Source organism: Toxotes jaculatrix, chromosome 2, assembly GCF_017976425.1.
Source record: "Toxotes jaculatrix isolate fToxJac2 chromosome 2, fToxJac2.pri, whole genome shotgun sequence".
In the NCBI taxonomy this organism is placed as follows: Eukaryota; Metazoa; Chordata; class Actinopteri; family Toxotidae; genus Toxotes; species Toxotes jaculatrix.
Window position 1 is genome coordinate 15144554 of NC_054395.1, and position 17663 is coordinate 15162216.

The 17663-nt window shown below is 39.4% G+C and overlaps 1 protein-coding gene across 8 annotated transcripts in view; it reads right to left on the reverse strand.

Annotated features, from left to right (window-relative positions):
* Nucleotides 1-17663, reverse strand: part of kif1b (kinesin family member 1B) — a 57859-nt gene that overhangs the window by 18031 nt on the left and 22165 nt on the right. For 2 of the 8 annotated variants that reach the window (XM_041053726.1, XM_041053707.1), the window contains exons 13-23: nucleotides 17042-17083; nucleotides 15018-15229; nucleotides 13752-13831; nucleotides 12575-12650; nucleotides 11100-11179; nucleotides 10519-10625; nucleotides 10108-10191; nucleotides 9632-9812; nucleotides 9425-9497; nucleotides 1727-1832; nucleotides 583-731 (exon numbers count right to left, since the gene is read on the reverse strand). In XM_041053726.1, coding sequence (XP_040909660.1) covers nucleotides 583-731; nucleotides 1727-1832; nucleotides 9425-9497; nucleotides 9632-9812; nucleotides 10108-10191; nucleotides 10519-10625; nucleotides 11100-11179; nucleotides 12575-12650; nucleotides 13752-13831; nucleotides 15018-15229; nucleotides 17042-17083 — 1190 coding nt within the window. Of the gene's footprint in view, nucleotides 1-582; nucleotides 732-1726; nucleotides 1833-3160; nucleotides 7229-9424; nucleotides 9498-9631; nucleotides 9813-10107; nucleotides 10192-10518; nucleotides 10626-11099; nucleotides 11180-12574; nucleotides 12651-13751; nucleotides 13832-15017; nucleotides 15230-17041; nucleotides 17084-17663 lie in introns of those variants that run through there. The other 6 variants (XM_041053734.1, XM_041053718.1, XM_041053715.1 and 3 more) reach the window with 5 other exon arrangements.

Below are 17663 nucleotides of genomic sequence, written 5' to 3' on the forward strand. Positions count from 1 at the left end.
CTGAGGCCAAAATGCTGAACCACTTAACAACACTGGACATAAATTACAGACACAAGAAAACCTGAAGATAAATAAAAAAATCTTTGAAAATGTCTGTGATAGATGATCCAATCTCCAGCATCAATCATGTAGCTCATAGAACTGAACAAGATTATAAATCACAGCGGTCTCCTGATGGGGAAGATGGACCATAGCAGAAGAGCTTCTGATTTGTAAAAAAATCAATTTCTCTGTGTGACACTGAGTCAACACCCTACTCGGAGTGACTTAAAGGATTGGCTTATGCTTCAGCAACATATATTATATTTTAAGTTGCGTGTCCAGTTATATAAATCACTAGCATCACAGGGGACTGAAGAGAAATCTGCAGTCTTGTGGCGCCCCACAGAACATCACCATGTGGGTTTGTAATTCACAGCAAGTGTCGCCAAATGTATATTTTATTTTTAGGCCTCAGTAAAAATGCATGTGTGTGAAAGTATACATTTTTTCTTTATTCTCAAAATAAACTGGTGATCCCAACTTTAACCGATGCTACGCTTGGCAATGTCACAAAGAAAATTGAAACATCAGTTTACTTACTTTCTTCTTTAGCTCCACACTAATGGCATTGGCCTCCTTCAGGTAGACAGCATTTCCCCAAAGCTGGTCACGGAGAGAGGTGAACTGATGGTACCTCCACTTCCTGAAGGCCCACTGTGCCAGCTCAAACTCATGCTGAGTCCATGGCACTACGGGGAGACAGGAGACAGAGTTTACATTGACATGAACTAACATACACAAAAATGCACACGCAATGTAAATGCACATAAAACCAAAAAAGGACCATACAGTGGTTTTGCTTGTTTTAGCCCAACCACAAATCCATTACTGCCTGCTTACTTTGCATTACTGTCTGCAATTCAAGGCAACCCATCATGTGGAATATTTTGTCACCTTTATTTTAAGTGAATATTTCTTGCACTAAACCACTCCTTTGTGATTCTTCAGAGTCGTCTAACTTAAAGGTTTACAGTTGGGTTCAGAACTCTCAAAGAACAGAACGCTTAAGGAAAATCAAATCCAGAGGTTAAAAAGTGACAAAATGTGGACACAGTTCCTTCTTCCATAATTCCACAGTCAATTTTTATCACTCTCAACTTGACTGACAGTTTTATTGCAGAGAATAATTTTATTTTGACTTATTGTTATACTACCGGATGATTCTAAAAGCATATAAAAAGTTCTCAGTGGTGGATTACCAACGATCTGTGAGTTATCTTTCAAACTGAAGAGAATAGAAATCTGTGGTAGCTTGGGAGGTAGGGAAACACATTTATTTTGACTGCTCCGGAAGACTGTTGCTTATAGGCTTTATTTGTAACTAATGGGCTAAAACATGAAAAACTAGAAGTATGGTCCCTTAGATGTCAAGTAGAATTGTTCATATTACATTAGTAGCATGTTTTCTTTCAAAGGGATTAGAGCATTTATTACTTATGAACTCATCTGAATGAATACCTTGAATGGGTAAATTAGTATGGCAATATTAACAAATTTTAATTAATCTGAATGAGGTTGACATTAAGTTCGTTTGATTATAAAACAGAAAATTCTATACGCACATCCCAGTAGTTTAGGCTCTGGACAGGAAGAAAACATGTTGTACATGTTTATGTATATATTTGCAGCTTACATACAGTACGTAAAACAAATATCTACAGGACAGAGGATTTACAGTACACACCTTCCTCTTCCTCCTCCTCCTCCAGCTCTTCTTCATCAGGTGTCTCAGCGACCAGCGAACGAGTCTCCACCTGTTTCTGAAGCTCTTGCAATTTGCTCTCGTAAACCTGGACACGGACACACAGGGAAGAGGAAAGAGAACATGGACAACTGCCCATCAGCCGCAGCAATAAGGTGAGCTCAGCTGGCCAACAGAGCCACATTTCAACCCAAAATACACACTGTGGTTTCACATAAGCTCTAAAAAACTACCAGGATTTTCTTTATAGTACTGAAGTACTAATGACTTTGGTTATTGGTCCAAATCACACATGGATACAGCTAAATTATGCAATGTGACATGAAAGTGGGTTTACAATCACATAAAAAGTGTAGTAAAATGTAATCAGGAATTTTCAGATCTGTACTGAAATGCTATTTCCATATATATAGTTATCTTGTTATATGTGAAATATTTTACAAGATCAAGAATCGCATGTCTACTGTCCATAATAAGACATGTTGAAAAAAAAGAAAAAAGAAAAAATACACAAATAAGAAAATTTATTACAGTTTTTACTTTCTACAAACTTATCGAATGGTGGGCAACTTAAGTCTTAAGCCGATGAAGTGAAAGAAAACTTTTCACCTTTTGCAATGATTTTTTTTCTGCAATGAGTAAACAGTGGTTTTCATAAATGAAATTTTGTGAAACAATGAGACAACGGTTTATATTCTGAGAAAAATGGTATGGAATGGAAGAAGAGGCGTGCTGCTAGAAGCTGAGTCAACTGTAATCCAATGAGGGGCGCCATCCTCATCAGAGCAGGACAGGCTGTGGTCCCGATGACCTCATCCTGTTTGTTCAGTGTCTTCTGGGAAGACAATGCAGCCTTTTCATTTGTCATTAACCTCCTCCCTGCTGAAGTCCTACCAACGAGCTAAAAGCTGAAACCTCTCAATGCAAGCAACCTTTGGAAATCCAACACACACGTTTTACATAAAGTGTTCATCTGCTTTAAGCTGCTGTTGTAAAACAGTGTGTATCATTAATGAACGATGTCAATGTAGTATATATATATATATATATAATATATCATATATCATTTAGTTTTTTGTTTTGTTTATATATACACATTGCCATGATGTAGTACTGAATAGAGTAACAATTTAGTAATAAGAAATATAAATAGAAAATAGAAGTGTCTAAATAATAGTTACTACTTTCAAATGTTTTATCCACAATAATTGAAACTGTGTCAATTTAAATATTTACAGTATCTTTAATCTGACTTGAGCTGTTGTACAGTGTCTAAAATGGATGTGTGTACTGTGTAGTACACACATTCAGAGATCTGATTCTGTCCCTAAATTGGTTTATTGGCAGTGAAAAACAAATACCACCCATATATAACCAATAACTGCACTTGGAGCATGTCATTTTATTTCAGTCATACTTTGAAAATAAATCTCCAGAAACACAGGGATTCAGTATATCCTTTTTTTTTTTTTTTTTTTTAAATCTGTGAACAATACTGTTCTTATATGTACTGTATGTTTGCACAAAGTGCTTGATTAAGGAAGCAACACAACTTGGTACACAGCCACAAAGAGGCACTTGATATTGCAGATTCAAAAAGCAGACATACAACACTCAGACACTCTAAACTGAGGCCTAACACAGACGTACATGTGTATTTCAAAAGAACAGTATAAGGTACATTGTCCATTTTATGTTGTATTCTTTCCAGCTTACCTGGTCACTGTCAGCACCAGTGCATGTGTTAAATAACGTTCTTTAATGGAGCATTTATTAGAGCGGAAGAAATGTAAGCTATTGCATGCAAAGATAGTCATGAAGACATGAGGTGTAGGGTGGAGAGACTAGACTTGCATATGTCATATATCATTTGGTTTTTTGTTTTGTTTTTTTTTGTTTTGTTTTTTGTTGTTACAGCATAGTAATGCAGAATATATACTGTCAAAACTTAATATATAAAACAAAAAATAATTTCATCATTCCGAACCCAAGTTTAACATTTTGATAGTACTCAAAGGTCTCTCCCATGCTGCTGAGTGTCACTGTTTCTCTAAAATGATTTGAAGGCCATCTGGTATTGAAAGGTAATAATTAATGGGTTCTTTTAAAGCTACAAATGCAGCAAGGAAAAGACAGATTGACAGACAGACTAAAAACTGCTAATTCAAATAAGCATCAGCTAAAGTACAGAGGCAAAAAAAAAAAAAAAAAAAAAAAACTGACCAGGACTGATTTCATAGACCATCACAATGACAGATGCATCTAGGTTGCATGAATATTAGGCATCTGATGTAGCTAAAACAAGGCAGTCCTCAAAATTTCATTTGACGTGGATATTTGTCCTGAATAACATTATGCAAGCACTTCAAGTCTTTGTCCTACCCCCAGCATTTTTAAGGCAAGTCTTTGGGAACCATGACAACACTCTGTAGGACATCCATTCGAAACACGGAGAACTCTGTGTTTACTCAGTGAACCACGAACCCAAAATGTAATTTTTAGACCGCATGAAACAGAAATCAGAGCTCAGGACACACGATGTGTGGTTTATACAGGAAGAGAAGGGAAAGTTATTCTGAACATTGCGGACTGGTTATAGTGAAATTTTCAAATAGATCCTTGTTCCTTGTCTTATAGTTAGGTCCATCTCCTAGCATTTCAGCATAGTGGTTCTTACATCTTTTGGGGTCTTTAGTAAACTCCAGGATTCAGAGAGAACATTGGATTATACTGAAAATCCTGGAGAGAAATATATAATTATATAAAACATGGGTAGTTTGTCAGGGGTGTTTAAATTTTTTTTTTTTTTTTAAGAACAGAGCAACTCATTGCTTAACAATAAAATTAGTGTATTCACTAACTAATTATACAGCTCATCTGTGACTTGAGGAAGTGCAAAATACTGTAATACCAGTACTTGGCAGTTACATATTTGAAATAAATCTAAAAAGAAAGAAGGGATGAAGCAATCAAGTGGCTTACTAAGAATCTGAATAACCCAGTATGTTAAAAAGTTAGTTTTGGTTAGGTAAGTTATGAAGTTTTCTTTATAAAAATTTAGCAGAAGCCTTGTGCATGAGCACTGAATTAATACGAAGGGAAAGAAAATACTGAAGTGTAAATGCACAGCAGGATTAATATAGTTAGTGCATAAAAAGGCACTTGAATTCCACTTTCTTTAACCACTACTTCAGTCGATTTAAAAGGTCACGCAGATGACTAGTGCATCAGGTAATTCAATAAACAATTCAAAAATGTCCAACATACTGGTCTTTTGATTAAAGATCTAGGCCAATGATGACTTATGACAGTAACCGTTTTGTGAGGTACAACACATAAGGTAAAATTGAGAAAACAACTGATTCTGCCATCCTAACATTCAATGACATGGTACATAGGAACAAATAAATATAGGGTGTTTTTTGATTCCTAATTCGGGCTGCAACAACAAAAGTCTTGATGAAAATGAAACACTTCAGTGTGTTCATACTGTAGTGGATAAAAACATTCACGATAAAATCAATACTAAAATGGCAAAATGTAAACTCAGAAATTCAACCATGAAGATAATTTTGGCAAATCAAAGCATGATTGATGAAATGTCACACATGCTGAAAAAACGAACAGAGGAGGCATGGCATGTCTCTTCGGAAAAAAAAGTCCCCTTATCATCTGTTGGCTTCAATTCCTTATGACAGCTCTCCTAATGCTAGTGATGATAGCGCACACAATGCAGCAAAAACTGATAAAACAGCATATATTATGATGATGATGATAAAATGTCTTTTTATAATACATACAATACTTTTGGATCAACCAATATCACACTGATCAAGTGCAAAGGTCACAGTCACTTGTAGCAGTTTAACTCACATGATTCTGAGCTGTTGTGATCTGTAATGTGTTTGCCTACTAAAAGTATTTGAAACTAGTTCCGCATTTCACAAGTCCCACTCAGACTGTCGTCTCTCTGCTGGCTTTTAGATTAGGAGCAGACATTTGCCTGCGCATTCGAGGAGGCGCCTGAAAGTTGATTGGATGGCTAGCGTGGTCAGTGTGATGGTACTGCTGGTAGCCATTGAAGCTGCCATCTGTATACATCATGCTATTATAGTGGCATGGCTGTTGATGGTGTGGCTGGGGGTGTGCTGGCTGGTTCTGGTAGTGGCGGGGCTGGTAGAAAGCCTGGGTATGCCTCCTGTTGCTTTCAGACTGCTGCAGTGACTCCATGGAGCCAGAGGGCCGCTGGCGGTGATTGAAAGAGTTGCTGCGGCCTCGTTCGTGGGGCTGCGGATGTTGGTTGTTCCTATAGTTATGTCTGTGACCGTGGCTTAAACCTTGCTCCAGGTCTTTGCTTCTATGTTGGACTGATGGGCTTGGCAATGGAGGAGTGACTTGGACAACTGAAGCTGCCATCTTTTCTCTAGACTGTTCTGCTTCTCCAGCCTGGCTTTCTCCCTCTTCTTCCTCCACAGCTTCTTTAGGCACCTTTAGCTCAATGACCTGCTCGTCTGTAATTATAATATGAGTACCAGGACTCCATGAGTTGCGGTGCTTAGGGTTACTTTTGAAGGGGAAGCGCAGCTTGCGGTCCTCTGGGGGTATAAAGCGATGTGGTCCGGTATGTCGGCGGAGCTGCTTGGAGATCTCTTGTTGCTGAAGGTTCTTGAGGCGTAACTGCTCCTGACGCATCCAGCGCATGTGGCCTCGCTTTAGGGTTGAGTCGTCTCCTGTACTTTGGCCTGTTTGTGACTCTACATCCTCTACATCAGGCTTTTCTGGCACAGGAGGTTTTCCTTCTAGAGGGCTTGGAGGTTTGGCTGTGGATGCAGAGGTGCCTTCGCTGGGAGGCTTTTCTTGGCCCTCGGGGGTGATGAGTGGAAGGACCTTTTCCATTTTGACCATCTTGTTCCTGAGAGCACGGATCTCCTCATCTTTCATGTTATTCTGTTTCTTCACCTCCTGCAAGATGTCCTCAAGTTTATCGATGTGCACTTTTAGTTCATCCATAACAGCCCCTCCTGCTCGAGACCCATTGGTGATGACGTCCTCAATGCGCTCATCGCCAACTCCTACAGTGTCCCAAACATCCCGAGCCACCGCCCTCCACGAGTCCCGCTCGTTGGGGTCCTTCTTGCTGTAGCTAGCACATAGCTCCTTCATCTTTACGATAGCCAGCGCCTCAATTTCCTGCCGTGTGTGGCGGAAATCATTGAGTGCTACTTCATAACAGATTTCTTTGACTGCCTGGATCTTCAGGTCAGAGATGGTCACCCACTTGGAGTCCTTGGTGATGCGGCGCCGCTGAGGGATCTGGTACATTTTAACCGGCTCTCTTCTCTTCCCACTGCTGGGTAATCCACACTTTTTCACTATAGTTTGTAGCTTGCTAGGAGGCAGCTTTTCCCTCAAGGAAGTGATCAGTCTCCAGCTCTCTTCACAAGACCTCTTATCTGAGTCATCTCCACTATCAGAGTCTCCATCCTTGAGAAAACAACACAGGACAAAAACCAAACGGTTCCCAAAAAAAGGAGAAATTACAATGGGAAATCAAAGAGAGGATGAAAGGATGGCTTTTAAAAAAAGAATGATTAAAAGGTATAAATATGCAACATGGGAACTTCAACTATGAGTCAAGTCCAAATTAAATAAGAATATAATACTTGAGCTTAGACAAATGTTCAGAATTTTGAGGTTTAGGATTTTCATCAAAGATGAGTATTACACTGTAATAATATCTAAATATTTTTCATACATCATTATTATACAAGATGTATGGCATCATGCAGCGTCATTTCCAGACTTATGTTCAAAATAAAGATAGAAAAACAAACAAATGTACATACAACAAACAGTGGCTTCCATTGACTTTCTTGTCAGTTTGTCTTTCTGATAGTTTCTCCAGTGAAATGGTAATATGGATATGAACATTCACTAAAAACAAGGCTTTTAATTTCTAACAAATGGGGATGTCACCTTTAACAATTTTGTTCCCAATGTTGCATACTGATATTAAAAGTAAAGGTAAAGCATGTCTATCATGATTAGAAAGGAAATTTCAATAGAGGGTAGTTGCTGATTGGAGAACTTCTGTACTGTTTTGTGATACTCCTCTTCTTAATTGAGAATTTTGTGATTTGAAAGCTGGATCCCAAACATGCTACAGAGGCATGCATGTAGATGGATTTTGGAGCTTTCCCCCTTTAGTCCAGAAGGTTTGAGTGGCTTTAGTATTAGCGGTGAGTTAGAAGACAGAGTGTTCTTGCAGTTGATCAGAAAGCCAGTAGAGAGAGGAGAGGCAGAAGTGAGGCTAAGTGTTAATCCACTACAAGAAAGATGTTAGTTGGAAAAAAAAATGCAGTTTCTCATTTTTTGTAGACAAAGTACATTACAGATCACAACCAGTAGGTACAGATAATTCAGGTCTTGTGTATGATAATGTATCTATGGCTAGAATTGAACGTTATGTTGCAGGGAGTCTGGACCCTTTGCCTGTAGCTCTGCACATAAAACCACCAGAGTATGGAAGAGGTCTGTGATTCACTGATTCAACTGTGAGCAGTGATAATTCTGTTGTTAAGCCGTGCCCTCAGTGTGCTACAAGATGCCAGGTAAGGCTAGCAAAGAGAGGTAGCCAAAGAAGTCAATGAGAAACCACATTGTCACTATCCGTCGAAAACTACAGCAGGAATTTTTGTTATCACAATGCATTGTACATGTCAGCAACTGCATTGAAGAGATGAAACTCAGGACAAAAACAGAGCAAGAAAACTAGAGTAGAAATCTAATCCAAGCAAATCAACAGCCACTTCAGAGTTGACCAGCTCAACAGCAAACACTGCAACTTAGTCCAGAACCAGTACTGAGTGAGTTAAGAAAACATGCTATTAACGCGAACCATGCAAAAGCAGCGTCACTTTATAAAAACAAGGGTATGTGTTTCAGTACTGACCAATATTCAATCAGTTTTAAATGAATTTATTTATTTAATATCAAATCAACTTTAGCTGTAAGTTGCTGTTTTGCAAGATTCAGATCCACTATAGAGGACACAGAAAAAGGGAAAACAGGGATTTGGAAAGGGGAAAGCTTTACGATCTAATTCTCGCTCAATCAAATTGCTACGGAAAAATCAGTTTAACTCAAGAAGGAGGCGAGTAAAAGCTCGTCTTTCTCAAACCAGAAAAAACGTCCATGCAAGAAGAACAGACATGCGCTAAGAGTAAAAGTGTGATTCAAACACACACACACACACACACACACACACACGTGTCAGAGAGCTCAGAGTGAGAATTAGTACTAGTCAATTTTAAATGGACCAAGTGTAACTATCATACAAAAACCAAAAAAAGACTAGCTTTCCAATTGTTACTGACCGAAGCAAACCATGCTTTAACTTTAAATTCCAGTTATGACAGATATCCTGCAGTACATTTCACTAAGAATAACACGCAACATATCACAAACTAGCTGGATCCCTCAGGAAGCTGCCTTTGATTATGATAATACAGTAACTAACTTGCAAAAATCATCACCTAAGTTTTGGCTTAGCGTCTACTAAACCCACTGTACTTAGTACTAACTTGTCTGCAACCACTAACATGAAGATTACAGAAAACAGACTGAATCCGTAAAATTTGCAGAGTGGGTCTGATTAAATACCAGCTTATATGAACTCACCAGTCGCTGTTGCTCCAGAAGTTGGTCTGCTTCTTCCTTCTCCTTCTTGTACAAGATTTCCATCTCAGTGAGCCTACGTAAGTGAGAACAACATATTGTGAGACAAATCACACAATTCATGATGTACCATATTTGAAACCACACAAACCAGATTATTTACACCATTAGAAATGAGCTGAAATAAAGCCAGTAGGATACATTTCATACCTTTTCTCCATTTCCTGCTTCATGTCAATGCCCTGCTTCTCCAGAAGCTCCCTCTGAGCAAAGGTCCAATCCACCGGCTCTACAGGGGTTTCGGCAGATGGCGTCTTCTCCCTTTCAGCTCTGGCCTGTTCTGGGTGGTTGAACCGGAACACATGGTTCTTTCCCATAATGATACGGTTACCTGAAAGAAGGTGCCATAAGTGTGGCAGGAATAAATGTGGAGAGCATAAAATTAACAATGACAAACAGTAAATGCAACCAACAGCTCCAACCAGTCTTTATTATGTTCTTTTAATTTTAAAGTACAACATTTCAAAGGCTGTTATGAACGATTGATTTATGAAGTCTAAAGAAAACCTCATTCTGTGAATTATCTACGATAATTAAGAAATCAGTCATCTCTAATTACCTCAGTCCACAGAGACAATACAAAAATATCTTATTTACAGCTTTGTTTACAAAAATGAGATATGTACCTGAACGAAGCTGGATTGCATCTTCAACACGCTTGCCATTGACGTAGGTTTCTGATCCCTCGCAGGGCACCAGCATGACGATAACTTCAGCAAAAATACACCAACCAATCATAAGTGACTCATTCTAAAAAGCTGATCATCAAGTTCATTTTTATATAGTAAAGGGCATGATTACTATCTTTCAAGGGCATAATGTTTCCATTAGCAACAGAAAATGCACTAAATCCATCCACTGACAAAGTTCTTAGGTTTGTTTTTGCAGGTATTTAAAGGTATCATCTTTAAATTACACCAGAAAAATTATCTCCTTTTTTGTCCTATCAACTCAGCTTAATTCAGAAGAATCCAGATATTCAATCCGTACATACGTCAAAGAAAACACAAGCAAGCAAACACAATATAATGCCTCACCATCTCCATTGGCATTCCTCTCGCTGCGGAAGATGCAGTGCTCTTCCTTGATATGAGCACCACTTAGAACAATGTCTTGTCGTCTTTCGGCGTCGGCCTGACCCACCCTGAAACGATCACAGAGGCCATTTTGAGAGAGTGAGCCCTGCTCCCTGATTCTATTGGCAGCCATTTCGGCAAAAAGTCGGTGCCAGAAGTTAAATGGAACCTTTAAACCATTACTTCTAAGGCAGCACTTCCACAGCACCATAGGCTCACTACAGGCACTTGATCTGTGATTCTGTCATCTATTATTGTCCCCCTGGGGGGCAATTGTAACAAAACACTCAACAGGAAAAGTCTATAGATGGGGCCAAAAGGACAAAGAGGGGAGGAAGGTAACTTTAGCCATAACAAAAAAAATGTTATCAGAGGCAGATTTTAAGCCAGTTTTCTCTGACTCTGAAAGTTCCTCTTGCTTAACATCAAAAGAGGAAAAATGAAATGCAGAGCAGTTTTTCAGAGGCCCCTGCCTGGGAGGGATTCCAAACTTTTCCACTTCCTCTGCAGCATTTCAGTGTCATCATTCAAGTTTTGGTTACCTTGTAACTCCGTCTTTGATGTAGTAGAGCAGGCACTCTGACATGAGAGGATCCTCATTCAGGTTAACCAAATGTGGAGTCTGAAGATGACACATGAGAGGAAAACAGTTTACCAAAAAGGCATATCTAGAATTTCACTACTTTCATCAATATTCAGCAGAAAAGAAATTATAACAGAAATGAGAGAAATATTAATCAAGTGGGCATAGTTTCATATCAGACATTACCGATGAACAATCAGAGATACATGATCTCCTACAACGTGGACAGAAATGGTCACATTGACGCCACGCTAACACCTCTAGAGTCTGATACATCACAGAACTAACAAACAACGCTAGCAGCTACTCCTCCAAACCACCAACCTTTTTAGGGGAAAACACCCCATTAAAGTCTGCATACAGATCACAAGGCTTCTCAACGAAATGCTAACCCATAGAGCAGCAGTGAGTGAAAGGAGAGAAAAACAAATGAATGGAGGACAAATGGGTGTGAACAAAAGGGAAAAAAAACAAACAACAATTAGAAGCGAGGGGAAAGGGGGCAAATACGGATTAATTTCAAAGAAGGGAATCTTCTGAAACCAAAGCTGATCTAGTGACAGCTGGCGCCGAACAGTCAGTGATTAAGAGATAACAGATCTCTTTCTCTCTCACAATTGTGGCTTTATGCTGAGAAGCACATACTAACATACCGGTCGTTATGTTGCTGCCACATACAACTGCCTCTACAGGAAGATGCTGGAGAGTTAAGGGGAGTGAAGAGAATGTACCACTGCCTGTAATTTAATAAGCCTCGTGACAGCAATAATAGATCTATGCAGTTAAAGGAAAGGTTTGAATAATCTATTCAGGAATTAGATTCAAGCATAAACCTAAGTGGTCTATTTAAAATTTAACCTCAAAGGAGCTTAAATGCAAAATCACTAGTCAAATTTTATTATGACCCCATCACATCAAAGCACATAGATCAGACTGTAAATCAAAAACGGAGGTAAAAAGGGAACTGTTGTTGCTGTTGTTAAAAAGTAGTAAACAGTGACCAGAGGAAACAAAAAAAAGCAGATCTAGAGCACGGAAATAAATACACTTTTGGTGTTAAATCACTGGTAACTTCTTGACTAAGGTCTGTGAATTATGGGGCTACATCTAATGCAGGAAAGGTGTTTTGTCTGCTGATACGATTAAACAAACCTTCTTGGTGGGAAAACAATCAAAGTGCTCATCAAATGGCCTTTCATGGCTAAGCTGAGTATGTGAAGGAAGCAAATGACAAAGAGTGGAAAGACAGACAGAATATGATAAAGTGAGCAAATTAGAAAAAAAAACAGCGACTGTCCAGGGAGGGCTCTCATGGAAAAAGATAACATGGAAAACAGCAGTCAGGAAGCGATGGTGGAAGGGTGTGCATCACCACCCATGGGAAATTCGACACAATCCACCACCGTCTGCACTTGTGTCTCATGTCTGCTCTACCTTTTTAGGAGAGAATACGCCCAAAGTGCCTCCATCTTCACGGATTGCCACACCCATCTCTGCAAGCAAGGCCTCCCTGTAGTGAACGCAACACATCTGTTAACATTTGTCAAGAACAACAGTTGTAATTGAACTACGTTGGGAGATGTTGTCTTTACACAGCATATTTTTATATATTCCCTTTTTTCTGCAGCAGTGAAATAAATACTGTAACTCTGTACATTAATTTCCACCAAAGACCTTCGAGTTGATAAGAGAAAGAGGGTGAGAACTGATGGTGTTAAACATTCCAGCAAGTGATTTGTGGTATGACAACAGGCAGAGAATGGCACCAGTGAGCCTCGGTGGACAGACATGGTTGATGTCTGCAGCTACAGATGAGTGGATATAGGAAAAGAATGGATGTGAGACGGGTGATTGTGCAGCAGAGTGTGATGACAGAGAAGTGAAAGGAAATGGACAGAATGAGTGCAGAGAAAATGAGACAGATAGGCAAAGAAAGTGAGACAGACAGCACTGAAGGGTGAAAAGACAGAGTCAGAGCTATGGGACGGGGGGTTGTTTAAAGCTGCTTTCACACATGCACTGCAACCTCTGTACTTTTATAGATCTTTTACCTGGTGGAGCTATGAGCAAATGTCTGAATCAATCACTCCGTCAATCAGTCAATGACTTTACCCTGCCAAGTCCCTAGTAGAAAGTCTGTCTAACATAACACTGACCTGATGTGTGAATAGAGCAGGTAACTGTCTGAATTCACAGTGAGCATGCGTGTTTAAGACATAAGAGGTTTTTTTGTCATTGCACGACTGTTGCCAGAATTACAATGGAATTGCGTTGGTATCCCCGGCCTTAGAAGGCAAGTGTAAAAAATGATTCTATCCTTGCTCCTCCTCTGCCCAGGCTCCAATCCTTGCCTAAACCAAACGTAATATTTCTGGCAGGTGTGAATGCATCTCACACGGACAATTTCCAGCTGTGTGCTTCATGTGTGAAAGGGCAAATCCAGACAATGCCCAGAGAATCATGTCCAGACATCGTCTGGAGTTCACATGTGAAAACAGTTTAAAAACTGACAGAATATATTGAGGGAGGGGCGGAAGCATACGAAAGACAAACATCATCCCCCTCAAAAGACAGGGGTGGAAATGAACAGACACTTTCTGTCAATACTGACCTCTCCATGCGAATTGCCTCAGTCTTTCGCAGTTTCTCTTCCCAGGTTTCATTAAGCTCAGCAATGATCTTTTCCGATTCCTGAACACGAGAGGCAAAGTGTGAGGAAACACAACCAGAGTAAGCTAAACATAACTGTTAGTGGTGTATTCGAGGCAACATGTTAAACTTAGTAACAATAGGTCCAACCAGTTTGGATTTATCAGATTTAGAAGCTTATGGGGCAGGGTTCAAATCAGGGTAATATTGTTATTGCCACAACAGTGAAGGCAACCTTCACTGTGTTTGTTTTTGTGTTTCACTAAAATAGCTGCAACACCTTCAGAATGTGAATATTATGTGGCTCACTATCAAAACCAATGAGACGGAATCTATTTTGGTCCAATTTCCTCCGTATCTGCGTCGGTGCTTGACGTCATTGGATGACAGACAGACTGGGTACCATGGTTGCCATGGAAACTGCAGCTCCTCATGGCTGGCTGTTACAATCCTATGTGCTCCCTTATCAGCAGAGTGAACGGTCTACTGTGAGCATGGCAGATATAAAGCTCAGAGGCCACATGAGGACGGACAGACGAAGTGTGTCTTGATTGAAGACTGTGTGTGGGCTAAAAACATCTTGACATTAAATGAACATATTATTTACTGAGCAAATATTACATTGCATGTTCCAGTAAGACTTTCATTGCAAGCTGGTTAAAATTTTTCCTTATACTGCTTAAATCAAAAATCATTGTGACAGTAATAACACTATTTTTGATTAACAGTTGTTGTATGCTTACATAAATACAGCAATATCCGACAACAAACACTAAGGGAAGCCCCTGCCATGACTCACACTTATTAAATACACATTTATCACAGGAAAAGGGGAAGAAAACATCATTTTGGTGGCACATACACAAGAAGATCCAGTGGAAGACATATTATTGAATAATTAAGAATTTGTATTAATACAAAAACATGTTTTTGCTGATTGAAAAACATTTCCGTGGCTTTCGAAGATTTTCTTTTTTTTTTTTTTTAAATTGGTGTATGTTATTACTGAAATTTTCCTTTAAGGAAATACTATAACTTTTACATGTACACGTTAGAAGATATGATGGAATGACACAAAGGAAAAAGTTGCTCCACTGTTTTCAAATGTCTAGTAAGAAACAAAAGGACTATATTTTTTAGCAGAGTGTGCAGATAAATTTAGGACTCTCTGAACTGGATATGCAAGTGTGATTTGAAGACTGCTTAAACCCACTTAGGTTTAGTTTACCTTGAGTCTTTCAATGGCCTCCTCGCCTCCAGGCGTGGACATGATGCGCTCCTGGATGCTGGTGACCGACTGCAGGCCCCCCTGGCTGCACAGTGAGCCAGAGGATGGAGAGGCTGTCAGGGAACCAATAGGGGCTGTGGAGAAATGGCCAGGGCGTTGGTTCTCTGAGGCTACCAAGTATCTATGCTTATTGTTCTGAATGTCTTTGAGGTCTGAGCCAACAGCAAGAGAGAGAGAGAGAGAGAGAAGAACAACACAGAAAGAGGTGGGGTAGGCCCAGGACAGGACAGGGGGAATAAACCACATAAAACGGAGAAATCAAATACAAAATAGGGAAAGAGAGAGAGGAGAGAAGGAAATGGGAAAACAGAAAGGACAAAGGGGAGGGAAGACCAATGTAAGACACACATTGTACGTAATAGGGTTAAGACAAACACCCAGCATAATGGCCGACTACAGATAGCGGCAGTTTTCACTCCAGGTAGTTTCCAACAGTCTGCCTGCCCCACCTCTTCAACTTCCAGAGATAATGCATTAGATTTTGGCTTGCACTCTCTTAGAGAGTTTTCAGAGAGCTGTTTTTATGTGGATCAGAATTGCAGTGCAGAGCAATTAACTCTAAGCACTTAATTTCTAGTGTTGTACAGTTCTAAGGAATAGGAGGATATCACTTTATTATTTTTGTCTTGAACTCTTAATGAAGGAAAGGAAAACACACTGGGTGAAAACTGCTATCAGAGTATCAGCTACAGGATGGGAAGGAGATGGAGTCTGCAAGAAGGTCCAGAGGGAGGACAGATGAGATTCGTTGACACATGCTGCCAAAGATCAGCCCGCAGTTGAGTAGTTGGGTTCACCGCACACACACACACATATATGCGTGCACTCACATACCCACTATAACAGAGCCACAGAAGCCTCACTAAAGGTCAGGCAGCTCATGTCAATATAATAGCCTCAAGGACCTAGGTAACACAGACTGTGCCCTCAAAGAACCAAATTAAAAAATAAAAAAAAATAGCGAAATAAATGGCTAATAAATGCAAAGTTTAAATGATTTGGGAGGTGCTGACATTTCAGAGATAAAAATATATAAGATTGACACTGGCAATATAGGTTTTTTTATATACCAGGAAAAAAGGTGATGCATCTAGAACCATGAACTGAGATATTCAATTAAACTATCACGATAGCAGCTGCAAAATATACGCGCTTACCCTGCACATTAGTTAGAGCAGGTGAACATCGACTTTTGGTCAGAATCAATTTACAGTTTAAGGGTATTTTCATAGAACATCAGTGCAAAAGGGCAGGAGGGAAGATGTGTTAGAGATAGAGAGTACAGCAGAGGGTGAACTAGCAAACTATTCAATACAAACTATGATAAAACATCAAGTTAGTCAACTCTGTATACATACACCTATGTATACCTATGTAGCTACTTAGAAATTCAAAATCATGCACCTTTCCGTCTGTAGCTCTGAGCCTCAGTTTGAGAACTGAGAAGGGGAATTCTAAAGCTTTGCGCACTGTCACCTGCAGCGGACGATTAGTAAAAGAAAACAAAATAAAAAGCAGAAAGACCACCGGCAAGAGAAGAAGCATGAGAAAGTGAGTCAAAGGCTGACATGGTTAGAAATTGATGCGGGTGCTTTGGGGGTGGGGAAGACTGAGAAGCTAGTCTAAAACTAATGTTTCTAAAAAAGTATATTCCAAACGTAACTAGTGATACAATTGGCTCTGAGCCTGCAAATAGCTGCCTCACCCCCATCATCCTGAAAATTAACAAAAAGACAAGCGCAAAGCATGCTAACCTAGTTGCATGCTAACCCTCGCCAGATCAGCACACCTACGGAAGCCTTGCATTTCTCAGATCTCTTCCATTAAGCTTTTGCTTTTATGCATTTACATGCAAAGCTAGAAGCAGATTTAATATACAGGCCACGGGGGGCATAAGCAAGGTTAGCTATTATTATTAGGTCAAATAGTTATAGGCAAAGCGTGACTACCACACATATACACACATTTGATTCCACTTCCTGGGTAATCATCCCCCATAGGATCGACTGAGGGGAAGCAGGAAAAGATGAGAAGGGTCAGAGGTCAGCACCAGTAGAATGGAAGGAAAAGGTTACAGATATTTCTTAGAGAGCTGGATGAGAATGATAACGAGGATGAGAAGAAATGGCATGGAGTGACTTGTTAATTGCCATGTCATTAGGCATGATCTAAGCAGGCATTAGCGAATAGGCAGGTTATAAATCACTTCAGATATTAGAAGTTATTAATGGGTATATTATGTCTCTAATTGACTAGGCTATGAGCCATTACTCTTGTGTACAGCAAATGAAGTGTGATATTTTAATGTAGCGCTAACTATCATTTGTGCTGTCAGTCACAATCAGCCAAATATGACAATATAATTAAAAAATAATAATTTAGAAGTACTTTTGTACAGGATACAAACATAATACTTAAACATACTATAAAATTTAGCGTTTCATAGTAATTATCACTCTTAGAACAAAATAAACATTTTACTAAGGAGGCATAATAAACCAATATGGTGGTAAATAAGTTTCTAAAAGCAGTTTTTTTTTAGTTTTGTGCTGGGAACAAGTACAAGCACTGCAATGGCAACAAAGC